This window comes from Schistocerca gregaria, chromosome 2 (assembly GCF_023897955.1).
Source record: "Schistocerca gregaria isolate iqSchGreg1 chromosome 2, iqSchGreg1.2, whole genome shotgun sequence".
NCBI classification, from domain to species: Eukaryota; Metazoa; Arthropoda; class Insecta; order Orthoptera; family Acrididae; genus Schistocerca; species Schistocerca gregaria.
In genome coordinates, this window is record NC_064921.1 from 548,921,448 (window position 1) to 548,941,120 (window position 19,673).

General features: G+C 44.8%; 1 protein-coding gene across 1 annotated transcript in view; it reads right to left on the minus strand.

Annotated features, from left to right (window-relative positions):
* The window catches only part of LOC126335873 (uncharacterized), a 526,091-nt gene that overhangs the window by 10,752 nt on the left and 495,666 nt on the right, over positions 1-19,673 (minus strand). Inside the window, exon 6 of the mRNA XM_049999346.1 lies at positions 4,376-4,453. Coding sequence (XP_049855303.1) covers positions 4,376-4,453 — 78 coding nt within the window. The remainder of the gene's footprint in view (positions 1-4,375; positions 4,454-19,673) is intronic.

Here is a 19,673-nt window from a genome sequence, read left to right on the forward strand (position 1 = left end):
TAGATATAAATGATACGTTTGGTCATGGTAACGGATGGTTTACTGTTGCCATTGTTCGAGGAGGTACTGGAGTACCAAGTGTTCCTGGACTCGAAAGTTTTGTGGACAGAGACATTATTGCATTTCGTACTTACCATATTTCTGAATTAGCTAATAAGGATTTTGGTAAGTGTTTAAAGTAATCTGGTGTGTTGCAGATTTGCACCAGAGTAGTCTTTCAGAGGTCGTTGTGAGCGGTCGTGGCTACGGCCGAGCTAAAAGGGAACGGCAAGCTTCTCAGCTCGAAAGCTCATACTGTCAAAAAAATTATTTCTGTCTCTGAATAAATTGTAACTTGATATTTAGAGGGTGCTTTCTGATTATAACTTTTAATTTTTTTTAAAAAAGAAAGGGTTTTTAGGAATAAAATTTCCATTTCTTGAAATTTAATTTGTTTTCATCAGTTACCCACAGGCAACTACTTCCACGCTCACATATTTTGATTAAATGTGTTAATGATTTTGATGAATCGCTAGTAAATAAAGTAAATACTCCAAGAAAAGATTTTGAATGTAAATGCACGGTTCAGTCAGTCAAAGACATTCGGATCGCTATGGTAACGAGCATCACGTCTTCCTTTTTTTTGAACTGTGGGAAAACCAGAACAGAAGCGAAGCATTTGGGGTGTGGTGCTACAGGCGGATGTTGTAAATTAGGGGATTGATGAGTTTAGCAATGAAGAGGTTCTGCGCAGAATCGGAGAGGAAAGGAATATGTGGGAAATACTGACAAGGAGAAGGGACAGGATGATAGGACAAGTGTTAAGACAACAGGGAATGATATCCAAAGTACTAGAGGGAGCCGTAGAGGGCAGAAACTGTAGAGGAAGACAGAGACTCGAATACATTTAGCAAATAATTGAGGACGTAGGTTGCAAGTACTATTCTGAGACGAAGAGGTTGGCACAGGACAAAAATTCGTGGCGGCTCGCATCAAGCAGTCAGAAGACTGATGACACACACACAAAAAAAAGACTCATGAAGTGAGTATTCTCTTGGTTTCTTCATATGTGTCAGAGATCACAGCAAAACCATCAACTAAATACTTTGGTTCCCCTTCTAAGCAGCCCCACAAAAAAAAAGTGTTTGTGAATGGTGAATATGGTGGGATCTTGATCAATCGATTACGAGAATTGTTCCCAAAAGTGAGACCAGTTCTCAACATTTCCAGAAAACGTCTCGAGTTTTATAGTGAAAAATTCGGTATTAGGTGGTGGATCAATTGAAATGACGGTCGTAGCAGTTTGCTTATCACCCTCTATTCACCCGTGTCCTGCGTATAACAGAGCACTTGGCTGCTTCTATGTATAAGTCACATTTGAGCTCATCAGCAGCGTAATCAGGGCCATCGAGAAGACCATGTACTTTGTTATCAAGATTTGTTAGTGTACATAATAGTTCCTGCGATCGATTTTTGGAATATTCATAATCTTCAATGATAGTTGTGTCATTAAAGTTGTGTACTTCATTCAAAATACGTGTAATATTAGCTCTTGCTCTCACCCGTTCTGGATTCATCGTTGTAACTGATGGTTACTATCAGCGTTTTCTGTTTCAGACATCATGAAGTGATTGTAATCGTCCAACTTGTAAGCTGACAAAGATAGTACGTAGTTTGGTAAACAGCTAACAGGTGGCAGCACCAGTCGTAAACAATCTACAGGCGTAACGTAAGATCTGATAATCTGTTAAAGCGCCAATCGAACAGCTACAATAGCAGGATAGAATTGCTATTATGTAACGAGTTGCCTTTACAAATGGCACTACGAAATATGTGGCGTGATAATTCGGTTGAAATTAACTTTCTATGCAGGCGGTCGACGTCGGGAGTTTGTTGCGTGGCGTGGCAAATTACTGGAGTGACATTCTCGTGGTATGGCCGCGTGAAGTACGTTAAAAATCGTGTTGTCACAGCAGCGATCGTTTAAAGCTCCCCGGTCCCGGCATTAATTCTTATGTCGCGAATCACGGTAGTAAGCAGCGGTTTGTAGTCTGGCACCCCACTTTATTTAACAGTCACAGTTTACACGCAAAACAAAAGAGTTTATAACAAGTTATGTCTTACATAGAATAAGTTAGTCAGAGGTATAATGTCCGGGATGACTTCAATTCCCAACACAGTGAGATGCTTACTGAAGACTAAAACCTGCAGTTCGAAGCGAACGCCGAGGAGTCCTGTCGAGAGGTGCTGTATTGTTGCACGTCCACTTACCGTTGTCCACAGTGCTGAAACGCTCCGGAGACTCAAGGATGAAGTAGTGGTTCATCCCCCGTATAGTTCTGACTTGCTCCTTCCGACTACCACTTGTTTGGTCCACTCAAAGAGGCATAGAGGAGTCGTCGATTCAGCTCGGGCCAAGTAGTGAAGGGCGAGGTGAATGTGAGTCTCGTTGTCGAGCCGAAAAATTTCTTTACTGAGAGCATCAGAAAGTTTGTGCAAGCATGGACCAAGTGCATTGAAAAGCAAGGGGAATGTATTGAAAAATCGTGTTAACGTAGTGTTCTATTTATATTGCGGTAAAAGGTATAATTTTTGACTTACTCTTGTATATTAAAAAGCCAAAATAGCGCTGCTGTCTAGCTCTATACTAAAAATACAGAGTAGCCCAATCTTGGGCATCACGATTGGTATCTGCATTGGTAGACTGCTGGATGCACAAATCTAATTAAGAGTATAATGGACATTTCGTAATATGATAATTGTCTATAGTAAGTAAACCTTCTTCTGTACTGGTATAACTAAACACACTAAATCTGTGTAACATTTTAACCAATAACAGTATAACTGTTTTAAAAATGAAAAAGTAGAACTCCAGAATTTCTGTGGTCTTCTTTAGGTAGGCTTTGGTTACCTCGGCTGCATAGCGAACACATCAGTGTTGAAACTTCTAGAATTTGAGAGTGTAGCCATCAGCCTCCTCAGTACCTCATTTTTAGATTTCTATTCCTTATCTAACGTGAAGTTATGAGCCAATGCAGGTCGCTGACTCTACTTGGTTAATACGTAAAGACAGATGAACGATCCTGAAGAAAAGAAGTAAATTCTTCCAGGAGTGTAATAGAACTTAATGGAGTGCAGCAATCAGCAGAAAGGAAACACACAATTTTACGTTAATTACACTGTCGGCAGGTTGTGCACTACTATATCTGCACAACATAATTCTGTGCAGGCAGCGCATTGCCACGTATACTATCACTCCTGGTCCAGAGCGATCGACGATTAATAACTGTATATAAAGGTATGCCACCATGTTTATTCCGATAATAGGAGTTATGGAACTCAGGCACAGACGATGTTAGCGGATTTATTAAAGTTTCAATATATTTCGTGCAGGTGATATTCCTCAGCCTGCAGATATTTAAAGAAAGTAATATTTCTGTATCAGCAGTAGCTATCAGTTTCTTCCGAATAAATCATCATCAGGTAACATAAAAATATTACAGCATGATATATGCTATTACTGCAGTGTCAATAAAAATCGAACTAAAAATAGTCCTACATCACTGTCGTGAAGATTAAAATGTATTTGGTGCACAGCTCAAAAATGGCTCTGAGCACTATGGGACTCGACTGCTGTGGTCATCAGTCCCCTAGAACTTAGAACTAATTAAACCTAACTAACCTAAGGACATCACACACATCCATGCCCGAGGCAGGATTCGAACCTGCGACCGCAGCAGTCGCACGGTTCCTGACTGCGCGCCTAGAACCGCGAGACCACCGCGGCCGGCTGGTGCACAGCAACACGGAACATACACTATCGGGAATTTAAACCATTACACCAGGAAAGCCTTGAGTGAGCATTGCTAACGTGACTGTGGGACATGTTGATTAAAATTTCATTGTTATACCCGCTTATTTTCGGTACAGATAACAGTTATTCCTACAGATAAGAAGTCTTGTGAGTACATTATCGTCACTGAGTGTGTTATAGGAACTACATGCCACATAATGTCCAGAGGGCGTGCATATGTAGCTAATGTCTGTCTTTCTGACTTTGATAAAATCTTTGGCATGATGGGAGCATCATAGTGGTCCATCACACAGACGACTGCAGTGCAATGTCTCCAGAAGAAATGGCGACATGTGGACTGAAGTTTGAAAAAGATTAATTTTATCAGCATTCTCTGTGATACATATATATGACTTTCTCTAAATGCTGACATTTCGCCCATTAGAGATACCCGTGATCATGTGTGACTAGAGGACAGTTTTAAGATGCCCCCACTCGTAGCGTGAGAGTGCCCCCTGTGAGGTAGCTGCGCTACATTCGTGTACGCACCTACATGCGTGTACGCTACTGTACGAGTGCGTGCGGCTAAATGCGTGTACGCACCTGCACGCGTGCTGCCTCTTGGCGAGGCCGGCGGCCGCCGCCGCGTCCGTGGAACACCGCCGGCACAGCTTGCGGTACCTGCAACAACGACAAGCACACACACCGCTGGTTACTCCCTCAGCTGGGCCAGTCACTCCTCACTTACCCAGATTTCCTTCTGTCACCACAGCACTCCGCCTTACAACTAAGCTGTGACATCCAAGGATGGGACGACTTTCGTCGTCAAGCTGTGCTCATCCTCGGCGTTTGGTGCGATTGACTCATATACGTGTGGTGCACCAGACGTGCTATTACAGTTGTTGCCAACCTTTCTGAGACCATTACCCCTGAGTGCAGTCAAATATTAGGTAGTAACCCCCCCCCCCCCCCTAAAAAAAGAAAAATCACCAGCATTAGCAATCAACTAAGTGTAGAAAGAAAAAGAATTTTCTTTGAAGAGTTTTAGCTTCAAAATTTCGTAGGCATCTTATTAAGCCGCGAACTGCTGAGACAACGATATAATTTCTACTGCTTATTTGCAGCAATCTTTTTTTAAATATATAGTAGAATGTAGCAGTTCTTACCGCATCGCGAGTGATATCTACAACTCCTTCTCAGAAAAGAAAGTTAACTAACCACATTGACCGTAGACATTTGTTACAAGCATGTTTGCTCTGCACGACTCCTCTAACTAATGACACTTGCTTCGCCCGCACGCTTCATGCCCATTTAAAAACATACAAGCTGAAACCAGTGCACTGTACTTACTGTTCTAAAGTCACTTAATTTCCCGATTCCTTATTTCTGAAATTGAAAGAATTTCCATGCCAGTGCTTTCTGTCTGGCAGGTTCTAATAATAATAATAATCTAAAATTCTGTATGTCCTTGACAGCAGTGAAGAGTATGTAACCACAGTTACTGTCGAATTATTTAATATACTATTATCACTTAAATAAAGAAGCAGTTTCCGGTCTATTGCAGGATTTTTCACGAAGTATTTAAGCATATGTGACGTTCAGAGTGACAAATCCTTAACGCAACCGTCTTGTGGGGATTTTCTCGCCCGATCGGCAACCGTCCGGCGGCGGACCTGACATCCCATCCGGTACGAGTCCTTTGTTTGGGCACGTAGCACATGTTTGTTAGGTGACGCAATCCAGTGTATTGACTGAAAGTGTTTCAAGTGAAATGGCGAGATACAAGTATTCCGTTCACTAAAGGGAAGTCACATATGTTTCATATGTGCGTACCGAATCAGCGCTCGCAGTGAGGAGATTATTTCAAGAGGAATTTCCTGCGGTTCACACTCCTAATCGGAGTAGGATTCATCGATTGATAAATACATTTCGCGAAACTGGGAGTGTTCTCGACAGGAAATATAGATAAGCACGTAGAGCTCTCGCAGAAGAAAATCTGGATAACATGGGGCACGCTCTGGAAGGGTCTCCTAAATAATCAATTCGACGTTTTTCTCAGAATATGAGAATTTACCATAGCTCTGTTCAAACGGCTATAAATTACTAAAGTTTCAGCCCTATAAAACAACTGCAGCGAAAGAACGTATACCTGGTGACGCTACAAAACGTTTGCGATTTCGTGAATGGATTTTGAATAGGTTGTATGACGGAGAAACTGATCCGTACGTAACTTCACTTTCGGACGAATCGTAATTCTATGTAAGTGGTTACTTTAATTCACATATATCCATTATTGGAGTTCTAAAAAGCCAAACACGTAGGCAGCCCTGCATCATCACAAGGTAGGAGCATGGTGCGCCGTTACCGGTGAGAGAATACTAGGCCCATTTTCCCGGGGAAAGTTTAGAATTAGACATATGTGGAAATCGTTTTGCAGGCTCTTTGGAACAATTAAGTGAAAGAGAACGTGCTTTCATCAGGACTCTGCCACTGCACGTAACAGCCAACTCCTCATCACATCAAATTCGTGACGTGTTTCAAGATAAAGCTATCAATCACTAAAAAACACATAGGTTCCTCGTTCCCACAAATTAACCTCTGCAATCAGGTTAACAGCTCATGCATAAAGGTTCCTTACAATAAAAATAAACAGAATAATGGAAAAGAGAATTGAGGATGTGTTAAATGACGATCAGTTTGGCTTCAGGAAAGGTAAGGGCACCAGGGAGGCAATTCTGGCATTGCGGTTGATAATGGAATCAAGAGGGTTGGGTTGGGTTGTTTGGGGGAGGAGACCAGACAGCGAGGTCATCGGTCTCATCGGATTAGGGAAGGACGGGGAAAGAAGTCGGCAGTGCCCTTTCAAAGGAACCATCCCAGCATTTGCCTGGAGCGATTTAGGGAAATCACGGAAAAACTAAATCAGGATGGCCGGACGCGGCATTGAACCGTCGACCTCCCGAATGCGAGTCCAGTGTGCTAGCCACTGCACCAGCTCGCTCTATGGAATCAAGACTAAAGAAAAATCAAAACACCTTCATAGGAATTTTCGACCCGGAAAACACGTTCGACAATGTAAAATTGTGCAAGTTATACGAAATTCTGAGAAAAATTGGATAAGATATAGGGAATGAGGGTAATACACAATATGTACAAGAGCCAAGAGGGAATATTTAGAGTGGACGACCAAGAAAGAAGTGATCGGACTAGAATGGTTGTAAGACAGGGATGTAGCCTTTTGCCTCTACTGTTCACTCTGTACATCGAAAAAGCAATGATGGAAATAAAAGAAAGGTTCAGGAGTTAAAATTGAAGGTGACAGGATACCAATGATACGATTCGCTGATGACATTACTATCCTGTGTGAAAGTGAAGAATAATTACATGATGTGCTGAATTGAATGGACAGAATACGATTTTACAGTCAATCGACGTAAGACGAAATTAATGAGAAGTAGCAGAAATGAGAAAGGCGAGGGACTTAACATCAGGATTGATGGTCACGAAGAACATGAAGTTAAGGAATTCTACTACCTAGGCAGCAAAATAACCAATGACGGACGGAGCAAGCCGACTAGGACTGGCAGAAAGGACATTCCTGGCCAAGAGAAGTCTACTAGTATGTAACATAGGCTTTAATTTCAGGTAGAAATTTCTGGGAATGTATTTCTGGGTCACAGCATCGTATGGCAGTGAATCATGGACTGTGTGAAAACAGTAACAGAAGACAAGCGAACCATTCGAGATGTGGTGCTACAGAAGAATGTTGAAATTTAGGTGGACTGATACGGTAAGGAATGTCGAGGTTCGGCGCAGAATCAGAGAGGGAAAATAATATACAGAAAACACTGGCAAGGAGAAAGGAAGGATGACACGACATCTGTTAAGACATCAGAGAATGACTTCCATGTTACTAGAGGGAGCTGTGGAGAGCAGAAATTGTAGAGGAAGACATAGATTGGAATACATGGTGCAGATTATTGAGGACGTAGGTTGCAAGTGCTACTCTGAGATGAAGAGGTTGGCACAAGAGAGCAATTTTTGGGAGGCCGCATCAAACCAGTCAAAAGACCGATGACTCAAAAAAAAAAATTATTTGAGAAATGACATTTAAGAAACGTATCATGGTAATTTCTGTAACAACACGCCCAATATGGCTAGACCCTACTACGTGTTTGTCGTGCTGTACTGGCCACCCCAGTGTCTTCCATTATCGACCAGATGTAATTTCAATCTTTAAATTATATTTTCTTCTTCTTACTTCTTTTCAGATTGAAATGGTGGGAAGTGAGAATAAATAAGAGAACAATGGTAAGAAGGGAGAGTGAAAAGGGTTGTGAGCAAAGTTATGTCTAACAAATTGCCCACGAGGGAGGTAGTTGAAGAGTTTTCAACAATGAGAAAACAAAACTCGCCACGGAAGAGAAGAAAATAAAAGCAAAAAAAGTCTTAAAGAAAGCTGAACTTGTATTCCAAAGTAAAAGTAAACATACAAAGGGTGACCATGGAAATTCAATAATAAAGAGAGGAAGAAAAGTGGATTTTACGGGAAATAAGGGATCAACAGAAGAGACTGGAAAGTGTTTTATGTGTCTAGAGACATTTGAAGAAGGCTAGCTGTTGTACACCAAGCCATGTGTAGAGGCTGGGACAAATGTAGGATTTGTGGATCAAGAGGATATTTTGTAATTTATTTGTGATCTGTATGAAGCAGTCAGCTATACGTTCGTGAACTGAGCAGAAATAGTAACAATAAGTTCCCATGCTTATGTGTTCTATTATTATTCAGTAAATATCAATGCAGTGTATCATCAGAAACCGATATTATCACAGAAAAGACAATGGCCGATACTGCGAGACACTTTTTACAAGTCTCGTAATTGTAGCACTTATACTTTCGTAGTAATTAAGTGCTATTAACAACAAATAAAAATCACTACACTATGCTATTCATAGAATATGTCTTGAGATGAGAGCATAGTATATTATTATGCCGATTAACCACGATAGTTACATAGTAAAGCCAAAAACCTAAGCTGATGGATACTGCACGACTTTCCCCTATAGCTGGAGGAAAACATAAGTAAGTTCATGGACGGTTTGGGAATATACAAGGTGCGGCATGTAGCATATCGTCCTGACAGGTCTGATAGCAACAACGGACCTGATCCGGCCGGTCATTGACTCGAACTGAGCTCGGAGGCACATACGTTTACGTCATATCATGCTGATACAACTTTATGCCAGCGTTCATCAGTAGCATTGACTGGTGTCGTGCCATGCTCTCGGATAAGGTGTTGTCAGTGGATGAGAGATCTGGAGAACCAGCTGGCCTCTTTATTGAAGTGGTTCAAAATAGCATGGATAACTTGCTAATTTCGATTACTTCGCTGAAAGATAACGTTCCAGAGATCTCTAACACAGCGTACAGCCAGAGGCCTTAAAACTTCATAAATATAACGGTTTCTGACCAGCCATGCCCATGAGAGGTATACGATTTGTCAACGTTCGTCCTACTTGGCACCTGCGCACACGGATACATACATCGTGACGCAATATGAAGTATCGAGATTATTGGAAAAGATGATGTGATGTCACACCTGTTGGCAGATTTGGCATCGAGTGCACCGGGCTGCCGCATCGAGTGATATCCCAACCGTGATTGGTCTGCTGACGGTCCGTGGTAGTCCTGACGTCTTGCTGGACTCAGCTACATGAGATGGATGTGCGATGGCTACATCTACATCTACATCTACATGACTACTCTGCAATTCACATTTAAGTGCTTGGCAGAGGGTTCATCGAACCACAATCATACTATCTCTCTACTATTCCACTCCCGAACAGCGAGCGGGAAAAACGAACACCTAAACCTTTCTGTTCGAGCTCTGATTTCTCTTATTTTATTTTGATGATCATTCCTACCTATGTAGGTTGGGCTCAACAAAATATTTTCGCATTCGGAAGAGAAAGTTGGTGACTGAAATTTCGTAAAAAGGTCTCGCCGCGACGAAAAACGTCTGTGCTGTAATGACTTCCATCCCAACTCGTGTATCATATCTGCCACAGTCTCTCCCCTATAACGCGATAATACAAAACGAGCTGCCCTTCTTTGCACCCTCTCGATGTCCTCCGTCAATCCCACCTGGTAAGGATCCCACACCGCGCAGCAATATTCTAACAGAGGACGAACGAGTGTAGTGTAAGCTGTCTCTTTAGTGGACTTGTTGCATCTTCTAAGTGTCCTGCCAATGAAACGCAACCTTTGGCTCGCCTTCCCGACAATATTATCTATGTGGTCCTTCCAACTGAAGTTGTTCGTAATTTTAACACCCAGGTACTTAGTTGAATTGACAGCCTTGAGAATTGTACTATTTATCGAGTAATCGAATTCCAACGGATTTCTTTTGGAACTCATGTGGATCATCTCACACTTTTCGTTATTTAGCGTCAACTGCCACCTGACACACCATACAGCAATCTTTTCTAAATCGCTTTGCAGCTGATACTGGTCTTCGGATGACCTTACTAGACGGTAAATTACAGCATCATCTACGAACAGTCTAAGAGAACTGCTCAGATTGTCACCCAGGTCATTTATATAGATCAGGAACAGTAGAGGTCCCAGGACGCTTCCCTGGGGAACACCTGATATCACTTCAGTTTTACTCGATGATTTTCCGTCTATTACTACGAACTGCGACCTTCCTGACAGGAAATCACGAATCCAGTCGCACAACTGAGACGATACCCCATAGCTCCGCAGCTTGATTAGAAGTCGCTTGTGAGGAACGGTGTCAAAAGCTTTCCGGAAATCTAGAAATACGGAATCAACTTGAGATCCCCTGTCGATAGCGGCCATTACTTCGTGCGAATAAAGAGCTAGCTGCGTTGCACAAGAGCGATGTTTTCTGAAGCCATGCTGATTACGTGTCAATAGATCGTTCCCTTCGAGGTGATTCATAATGTTTGAATACAGTATATGCTCCAAAACCCTACTGCAAACCGACGTCAATGATATAGGTCTGTAGTTAGATGGATTACTCCTACTACCCTTCTTGAACACTGGTGCGACCTGCGCAATTTTCCAGTCTGTAGGTACAGATCTATCGGTGAGCGAGCGGTTGTATATGAGTGCTAAGTAGGGAGCTATAGTATCAGCGTAATCTGAAAGGAACCTAATCAGTATACAATCTGGACCTGAAGACTTGCCCGTATCAAGCGATTTGAGTTGCTTCGCAACCCCTAAGGTATCTACTTCTAAGAAACTCATGCTAGCAGATGTTCGTGTTTCAAATTCTGGAATATTCCATTCGTCTTCCCTGGTGAAGGAATTTCGGAAAACTGCGTTCAATAACTCCGCTTTAGCGGCACAGTCGTCGATAACAGTACCATCGGCACTGCGCAGCGAAGGTATTGACTGCGTCTTGCCGCTTGTGTACTTTACATACGACCAGAATTTCTTCGGATTTTCTACCAAATTTCGAGACAATGTTTCGTTGTGGAACCTATTAAAGGCATCTCGCATCGAAGTACGTGCCAAATTTCGCGCGTCTGTAAATTTTAGCCCATCTTCAGGATTTCGCGTTCTTCTGAACTTCGCATGCTTTTTCCGTTGCCTCTGCAACAGCGTTCGGACCTTTTTTGTGTACTACGGGGGATCCGTTCCATCTCTTACCAATTTATGAGGTATGAAGATCTCAATTGCTGTTGCTACTATATCTTTGAATTTGAGCCACATCTCGTCTACATTCGCATAGTCAGTTCGGAAGGAATGGAAATTGTCTTTTAGGAAGGCTTCTAGTGGCACTTTATCCGCTTTTTTAAATAAAATTATTTTGCGTTTGTTTGTGATGGATTTGGAAGAAATGGTATTGAGCCTAGCTACAATGACCTTGTGATCACTAATCCCTGTATCAGTCATGATGCTCTCTATCAGCTCTGGATTGTTTGTGGCCAAGAGGTCAAGTGTGTTTTCGCAACCATTTACAATTCGCGTGGGTTCGTGGACTAACTGCTCTAAATAATTTTCGGAGAATGCATTTAGGACAATCTCTGAAGACGTTTTCTGCCTACCACCGGTTTTGAACAAGTATTTTTGCCAACATACCGAGGGTAGGTTGAAGTCCCCACCAACTATAACCGTATGAGTGGGGTATTTATTTGTTACGAGACTCAAACTTTCTCTGAACTGTTCCGCAACTGTATCATCGGAGTCTGGGGGTCGGTAGAAGGAGCCAATTATTAACTTAATTCGGCTGTTAAGTATAACCTCCACCCACACCAATTCGCACGGAGTATCTACTTCGACTTCACTACAAGATAAACCACTACTGACAGACACCAACACTCCACCACCAATTCTGCCTAATCTATCTTTCCTGAACACCGTCTGAGACTTCGTAAAAATTCCTGCAGAACTTATTTCAGGCTTTAGCCAGCTTTCTGTACCTATAACGATATCAGCTTCTGTGCTTTCTATTAGCGCTTGAAGCTCAGGGACTTTTCCAGCGCAACTACAACAGTTTACAACTATAATTCCGACTGTTCCTTGATCCAAGCACGTCCTGTAATTGCCAAGCACCCTTTGACATTACAGCCCATCCCGCACTTTCCCGAGGCCTTCTAACCTAAAAAACCGCCCAGTCGACGCCACACAGCCTCCGCTACCCGTGTAGCCGCCAGCTGAGTGTAGTGAACTCCTGACCTATTCAGCGGAACCCGAAACCCCACCACCCTATGGCGCAAGTCAAGGAATCTGCAGCCAATACGGTCGCAAAACCGTCTGAGCCTCTGATTCAGACCCTCCACCCGGCTCTGCACCAAAGGTCCGCAGTCGGTTCTGTCAACGATGCTGCAGATGGTGAGCTCTGCCTTCATCTCGTAAGCAAGACCGGCAGCCTTCACCAAATCAGATAGCCGCTGGAATCCAGAGAGAATTTCCTCAGATCCAAAGCGACACACGTCATTACTGCCGATATGTGCCACCACCTGCAGCTGGCTGCACCCTGTGCTCTTCATGGCATCCGGAAGGACCCTTTCCACATCAGGAATGACTCCTCCCGGAATGCACACGGAGTGCACACTGGATTTCTTCCCCTCCTTAGCCGCCATATCCCTAAGGGGCCCCATTACGCGCCTAACATTGGAGCTCCCAACTACCAGTAAGCCCAACCTCTGCGATTGCCCGGACCTTGAAGGCTGAGAATGATCCTCTGAAACAGGGCAGGCAGCTGCATCTGGCTCAGCCAGAGACAGTGCCTGAAACCGGTTTGTCAGACGCACCGGGGAGGCTTTCTGATCAGCCTCCGGGGACGCCTTTCGCTGCCTGCCACGCCTTTGGAACGACCTCCCAATCAACCACAGGCGAGGGCTCAGCCCCACTGCGGGCAGCAACCGGGGCAACCACAGCGGCAGACCGATCTGGGGACAGACGGGATGAGGTTGACATCCCCGTGATACCCGAGTCCGACTCCCCACAGTGGTGCCCATCTCGTTTATTATGGTACGATCGGTCACGAAATGGAAACCGCAATGAAAATCAAAAGTGTTTTATCTGCAACAGCTTGCTACTCTATTTTAACTAAAGTTCAGTCTTGATCACAACACTTATGTCTCTATAACAACAGTGACCTGTTTCGGTTATATTTATATAATAATCTATTGATCACTGTATTCCAAGAACATTTACCAAAACTGTACAGAGTTACCTACTCCTTCCAGCTAACTCTCTACATAGTCGCCAGTATGACTTAGACACCTATCATACCATTGTACCAACATTACAATTCCGCTATCACAGAAGGCAGCCGCCCGTGCCTTCCACCAATTCTCTACGTGTTTTTGAACCTGATTATCTGTGCCAAAATGTCCTCATAGCGGGTGGTTCATGTGAGCAGAGATGAAACACAGAGGGAGCCAAGTCCGGGCTGTATGGAGGATGATCAAACTTCCCATCACAAACGCTAGAGAAGCGTCTTCATTGCCTCTGTAACGTGCGGCCGAGAACTGTCGCGAACAACGGAAATCATGACAGTTTCGTCATGCAGGCTGCATGAAATCAAGCGAAATCTCTCAGCAGGCACTTATATTTGGTGGGAGGCACTATTTTCTAGGCAGCTCTACTTGCCCACTGTGCGCTCAGCATTGAAAAGTGACGTGATGCGGAGAATGGGCGTAATAGAGACACTGTCGAACACATCTGTGCAAAGCTTCATGGAATTTTCACTATGGTTTCTGTTTCGCGACAGGTCGGATCTTAGTAAAGTGAATCAATTGAAGAGTGGTAAGTCAAATGTTTCAACTGCAGTTTCTTACAAGGCGCGTTTTCAGCGCTGTTATGTTCTCAGTATCGTGTTGCATGCCAATAGGCTTCTTCCAAGTGCCAGATCACGAAGAAATAACTAGTAGATGGCACATGCTGTATGAAATAATACTTTCCTCTGGAGTTCCAGGTGCCATCCGTCTCCATCTAGTTTTTAATGATGCTTCTGGTAAGCCTGCGATGGTTTGAGGGGATAACACACAAGTTTCTGGTGGGTGGGCTTGGCTTTCTGAGCTACGACATACATTCTACAGTTTTAGAGAAACGAAGTTATCGTAGTTCTTTTACATTTTATCCTGTGTTATGGTAAGACCAATTCATGATACGTAATAGATGGTCATGTAAAATCATTGTAACGTTGAGGACTTTTGAAATATCTAACAGAAAGATGAACTTCTTTTCCATCTGATGTATTTGCCCTTTTCTTCCAATGATGATATTCTGAGTGACCAAAACCGGTAGAGAATAAAGATATATATGTACAACTGATAGTAAAAAAATGCAATTTAAGAAAAGACTTTGTTCAGCAGGCTTTGTGTCTGGTAAAGCTATACTTATTTCAAGTAATTCGAATGCAAGAACGTGATTTATTTTCAAAATAAAATATTTACTCTGCTACGGAGTGTACGCTGATATGAAACGAGCTGGAAGATTGAAACTGAGTAACGGACCTTTGGCTTTTAGGAGAAACTGCTGTACTAAGTGAGTTGCCCGAAAACCACTCACGAGCCACCCTCATCGCTTTGCTTCTGCCAATACCTCATCTAGTACCTTCCAAACTTCAAAGGAGTTCTCTTGCTAAACTTGTAAGACTAGCACTCCTAGTGGAAAGAATGCTGCGGAGACGTGGCTTTCCCACAGTCTAGGGGATGTGTCCAGAATGAAATTTTCACTCTGCAGCAAAGTACTAATTTTACAAGTTTCGCAGGTGAGCTTCTGGAAGTATAGACGGAGGGAGATAAGGTACTGGCGGAAGTAAAGCTGCGAGGACAGATCGTGCTTGGATAGCCCAATCATTTTTGTTTTGCCGTCGGCAGGGCAGCACTGTGGACGTGCTGTCTGTGTCCTCGCCGCGTATTGAGCGCTTGTATTCGTTTAGTCACCACTCGGTCGTTCCATGCTCGCCGGCTTCAGCATACGCATTAGCATGGCGAACCAGTGTTCCAAAACGAATCTGTACGACCAAAGGTACACGAACTCGATAGATTTTTACGAGAAGAGGTGAAAATCCCGGCGGCCGACGTTATTGGCATACGTTTATCCACTGTGAACGGTATAGGCTTTGTAAAGATCAATGATGCAACATGTTAAAAAATTGGAAGGAACACACAGAAAATGTTGTGGGGAAGGCTAACTAAAGACTGCGTTTTATTGCCAGGACACACAAAATATAACAGATATACTAAGGAGACTGTCTACACTACGCTTGCCCGTCCTCTTTAGAATACTTCTGTGCCTTGTGCGATCCTTATCAGATAGGACTGACGTAGTACATCGAAAAAGTGCAAAAAAGTTTTGTATTATCGCGAAATAGGGGAGAGAGAGCCAGTGAAATGATACAGTATTTGGGGTGGACATCATTAAAACAAAGGCGTTTTTCGTTTGCTACGGAATCTTCTCACGAAATTCCAGTTACCAACTTTCTCCTCCGAATGCGAAAATATTTTGTTGCCACTGACCTACATAGGGAGAAACGACCAGCACGATAAAATAAGGGCAATTAGAACTCGTACGGAAAGATATAGCTGTTCATTCTTTCTACGCGCTGTACGAGATTGGAATAATAGAGAACCCTCTGCCAGGCACTTAAATGTTAATTGCAGAGTATCCAAGTAGATGTAGATGTGGATTCTTCGGGAAACGGAACAGGGTCTCGCTTCTGCCTTGCTGATGGCAGTGTGGGCACTTCAGGCTGCTTTGGGACTCCACACCATCAGGATATTTGAGCTTCCATATGAACTCCCGGCAGAAGAAGTAGTGTCGGCTCTTCGCCCCTACGGCGCGGTATTCAGTCATTTGCTGAAGGATGGACGCAATACCGAACAGTCCCTGACCTGAACGTAGTTCGATAGGTCCGAATTGAAAGAAGAAACTTCTTCTCATATTTCTATATCGACAGCTGCAGTGACGTCATTTACGAAGAAGAATCAAATATCTGTTCAGGATGTGGGAAACAGGGAACCTCCGATCCGAATATATGGAACGACAGATCACGCAAATACCGTCTGCGGACGTGGCGCCAAAAGTCGCAGTCGATACTGCTTTGCATGACACGTTGCCGCTCTCATCGGTGCTGCCACTTCACCACGGCATCCTCCGATGCGACGGGAAGATGGAACGCCCTTTCTATGTGTCGCGGTCTCAACTCCGACAATGTAGGCCCCTTCGACAGATGACGGATGTCCATGACGATAGAGTGCTGATGGACTCGTCGACTGTGCCAGCTATAGCCTTCATCTAACAAAGAAAGACACACCAGAAGACAGCGATTCCCAAAGTGCTGTAAGCGGAGGTGCAGAGCAACTTCGGAACAGGTTGAGGACCAGCCGTGGGACGAAGACTCCATCCGCTAACACGATACTCACACAGAGACAACCGCTACGGCTGAAGCATATTATCACATAATGAAACTGAGGGTTGGTTGGTTTGTTGGGTGATTTGGGCGAGGGGACCAAACAGCGAGGTCATCAGTCCTATAGGATTAGGGAAGGACGGGGAAGGAAACCGGCCATGCCCTTTCAAAGGAACTATCTCGGCATTTGCCTGAAGCGATTTAGGGAAATCACAGAAAACCTAAATCAAGATGGCTGGACGTAGGGATTGAGGATATTTCCTACATACCCTCAGCTGAGGGTATGTACTGGCTGAATCCTACCGGGCTTGCCACACTGTGTTGGAGCCAGGGCGGATCATCATCTACCCAGAGCTGATGTCCCCCAGTTTTTGCGTACGACCTGCTTTCGACGAGGTACAACTCACTCCGAAGCACAAGACTTCAAGAGGTCGATCAATTGAGCTCTACCACCTGATTACAATGTTAAATTCGCACTATAAAATCTTTTCCCTGTCCCTGGTGGCGCGCACAAGAAAGGTCCTGCCACTAATGGTTTCGATGCTGCGTGCAACACAAGGAAGCGCGACCAATATGCAGTTGGCCACTGGTGAATGTAGGGATTTGATAGCTCTTGCTAAATCTGGTCGCCTTCTAACTGCTGTGATCTAAATTGACTTGGACCACGCTTTTGACAGAGTGCACCACAATTTTCTTATGTCAGTTCTAACCTGCGTGGGCTTCCCACCGGACTTCCTGGACGTAGTTTTGGTCCTCTTCCGTGGAGCAATGATCCCATGTACTAGTAAATGGACGCACGGCTGATCCCTTGCCAACTTGGCATTCAGTTCGAACAGCATGCCCACTCTTCATGATTCTTTACACGATCACACTGGAACCGCTCATTGGAATGCTGAAATGCAGACATTCAGTTGTGTTGAGGGGCACACCTTCCACTGCAGTGCGTTTGTTGATGACCTTTTACTGCTTGTCCGATCAGGTGATGAAGTGCACTCTATGCTGGGATGGATAAAGAGATAAGGATGGGCGGCGAGAAGAAACGTGAATGTAGCGATGTCAGTGCTGATGCATATTGGAAGCGGGCTCCAGGAGGGCTGTGACCGTCCCTCCCACAGGTGAATGTCATCAAATATTCGGACATTAAATTTAATGAGATGTTACGTTGCACAGCTGTTATGAATTGTAGATGTCCACTGCAGGTGCTATTTACAGACGTACACTAGGACCTACACTCTTGGAAATTGAAATAAGAACACCGTGAATTCATTGTCCCAGGAAGGGGAAACTTTATTGACACATTCCTGGGGTCAGATACATCACATGATCACACTGACAGAACCACAGGCACATACACAGGCAACAGAGCATGCACAATGTCGGCATTAGTACAGTGTATATCCACCTTTCGCAGCAATGCAGGCTGCTATTCTCCCATGGAGACGATCGTAGAGATGCTGGATGTAGTCCTGTGGAACGGCTTGCCATGCCATTTCCACCTGGCGCCTCAGTTGGACCAGCGTTCGTGCTGGACGTGCAGACCGCGTGAGACGACGCTTCATCCAGTCCCAAACATGCTCAATGGGGCACAGATCCGGAGATCTGGCTGGCCTCGGTAGTTGACTTACACCTTCTAGAGCACGTTGGGTGGCACGGGATACATGCGGACGTGCATTGTCCTGTTGGAATAGCAAGTTCCCTTGCCGGTCTAGGAATGGTAGAACGATGGGTTCGACGACGGTTTGGGTGTACCGTGCACTATTTAGTGTCCCCTCGACGATCACCAGAGGTGTACGGCCAGTGTAGGAGATCGCTCCCCACACCATGATGCCGGGTGTTGGCCCTGTGTGCCTCGGTCGTATGCAGTCCTGATTGTGGCGCTCACCTGCACGGCGCCAAACAGGCATACGACCATCATTGGCACCAAGGCAGAAGCGACTCTCATCGCTGAAGACGACACGTCTCCATTCGTCCCTCCATTCACGCCTGTCGCGACACCACTGGAGGCGGGCTGCACGATGTTGGGGCGTGAGCGGAAGACGGCCTAACGGTGTACGGGACCGTAGCCCAGCTTCATGGAGATGGTTGCGAATGGTCCTCGACGATACCCCAGGAGCAACAGTGTCCCTAATTTGCTGAGAAGTGGCGGTGCGGTCCCCTACGGCACTGCGTAGGATCCTACGGTCTTGGCGTGCATCCGTGCGTCGCTGCGGTCCGGTCCCAGGTCGACGGGCACGTGCACATTCCGCCGACCACTGGCGACAACATCGATGTACTGTGGAGACCTCACGCCCCACGTGTTGAGCAATTCGGCGGTACGTCCACCCGGCCTCCCGCATGCCCACTATACGCCCTCGCTCAAAGTCCGTCAACTGCACATACGGTTCACGTCCACGCTGTCGCGGCATGCTACCAGTGTTAAAGACTGCGATGGAGCTCCGTATGCCACGGCAAACTGGCTGACACTGACGGCGGCGGTGCACAAATGCTGCGCAGCTAGCGCCATTCGACGGCTATCACCGCGGCTCCTGGTGTGTCCGCTGTGCCGTGCGTGTGATCATTGCTTGTACAGCCCTCTCGCAGTGTCCGGAGCAAGTATGGTGGGTCTGACACACCGGTGTCAATGTGTTCTTTTTTCCATTTCCAGGAGTGTATTTCGCCACGTGGACCTCCTACAGAATGTCCGGTATCTTAACTTTTATGTGGCGACAAAGCTGATACACATAGCGCAGGTTCTCCCACTAGTGATAGGTGTGGCACACAGATTGCAGGAAGAATTCCTATTTAAGGTAAACTACTACACCTTCACCCTCCTCCATGTGAAGGGGACTAATAAATGTACGAGCATGGGCTGCAGCCTTATAATTATGCACAATGGCGAAACTGAGGACCCATCAACATACTTCACTTATGGGCAGTCTATTGGGGGAACTGATGTCGGCATACATCCTGCCACATATTACGATTGCGCACATCGCTCCTTCTCATTTCCATATCCTGGCATTCGT